Source organism: Lipotes vexillifer, unplaced genomic scaffold (assembly GCF_000442215.2).
Source record: "Lipotes vexillifer unplaced genomic scaffold, Lipotes_vexillifer_v1.1 scaffold217, whole genome shotgun sequence".
Classification (NCBI taxonomy): Eukaryota; Metazoa; Chordata; class Mammalia; order Artiodactyla; family Lipotidae; genus Lipotes; species Lipotes vexillifer.
In genome coordinates this window covers 53,544-54,729 of record NW_006788200.1, presented here as the reverse complement: position 1 = coordinate 54,729, position 1,186 = coordinate 53,544, and the positions used below count along the sequence as shown (strand labels likewise).

The following is a 1,186-nucleotide window of genomic DNA, read 5'->3' as shown; positions in this document are numbered from 1 at the left end:
AGGGAAAGGCCCTGATGTCCAGCCTGGATTTTGAGCAAAACAAGGCCTGCTTGTTTTTCTCTTCTGGCGAGACTACTCTGGTTCTGATGATTGAACAGATACAGCAGGGCCAGAGTGTGTGCACATGTTCAGTCAGGAAGTGGTTTTGATGGAGGAGGAGGTGTCTGTGAGAAGGATTTATGAGTGAGGACAGATGAGCCTGACTGCTAGAAGTCCCAGGAGAGGCCAGTGGCAAGTCCATCTCCAGGTTTGGGGCTTGGGGAATGGGACAGGCTCGAGGAGGAGAAGGATGAGCTTCCTTTAGGGCATGTTGCATCGTGCAGGGGAAAAGGCCTGGTTTTTGTAGTGTTTGGCGGATAGTGAGGTTCTGGGTCTGGAACTCAGTGAAGAGCTCTGGCTGGAAGCTCAGACATATGCAGGAGTGGCCACTTAGGAGATAAATGGTGGTCACCTCAAGGAGCATCGTCAGTGAAGGTGAGGAAGTTGCAACATTGAAGGAGAGAGCCAAAGGAGAGAGACCCATCTATTCACCTTGGAAATTCAAAAAGATTGAAGGGAGTCAGGGAGGTGAGTGGGGTTCCTGGAGGCCAGGGGCACAAGCACTCACTGCCCAAGGGGTGGCCTGCCTGCTGCAGAGGTCCTGGAGGGAGAGGGCTCCTAATGCCACCTGGGGTCCTCTGCCAGAGCTGTGCTATGTGCTGAAGGATGGAGAGGCTGCTCTTTGGGAGTGGTGGCCTAAGCATGGTTCAAGGGGGAGAATCTGAAGATGCTGCTGAGAAAAGGGACAGCTGGAGCGAGGGCCTGGGTGAGAGGAGCCCTGATGGGAAGGTGGGTGGCCTCCTGAGGAGGAGGGCACCTATTGCTGGGCACCAGGGTGGCAGGGGTGGGAGGGGGAATAGGGCACATGGTGAGGGTACAGGACAGTGGGCACTCAGGGCCCAGCAGAGCTTGGGAGCCATCCACCCTTGTGCACGGCGTCCCTCTCCAGCCGTGCAGTGGCTCCGTGAGAGCAGAGATGTCAGGTGCACGAGCAGATCCGGTGGGGCTTGCAGGGTGAGACCGGGCGTTGGAGAGGTGAGGGGCTATGGCAGTAATGAGTGAGGGGCTCAGGCTTGGGAATGCCGCCATTTTATGAAGCCGCTTGTCCAATTCCACAGGCTGGAACTCTTAAAATTATTGATCGGAA

The 1,186-nt window shown here is 56.0% G+C and overlaps 1 protein-coding gene across 4 annotated transcripts in view; it reads left to right on the top strand.

Annotated features, from left to right (window-relative positions):
- The window catches only part of ACSL6 (acyl-CoA synthetase long chain family member 6), a 61,803-nt gene that overhangs the window by 49,346 nt on the left and 11,271 nt on the right, over positions 1 to 1,186 (top strand). For all 4 annotated transcript variants that reach the window (XM_007461320.1, XM_007461322.1, XM_007461321.1 and 1 more), the window contains one exon: positions 1,158 to 1,181. In XM_007461320.1, the coding sequence (XP_007461382.1) occupies positions 1,158 to 1,181 (24 nt within the window). The remainder of the gene's footprint in view (positions 1 to 1,157; positions 1,182 to 1,186) is intronic.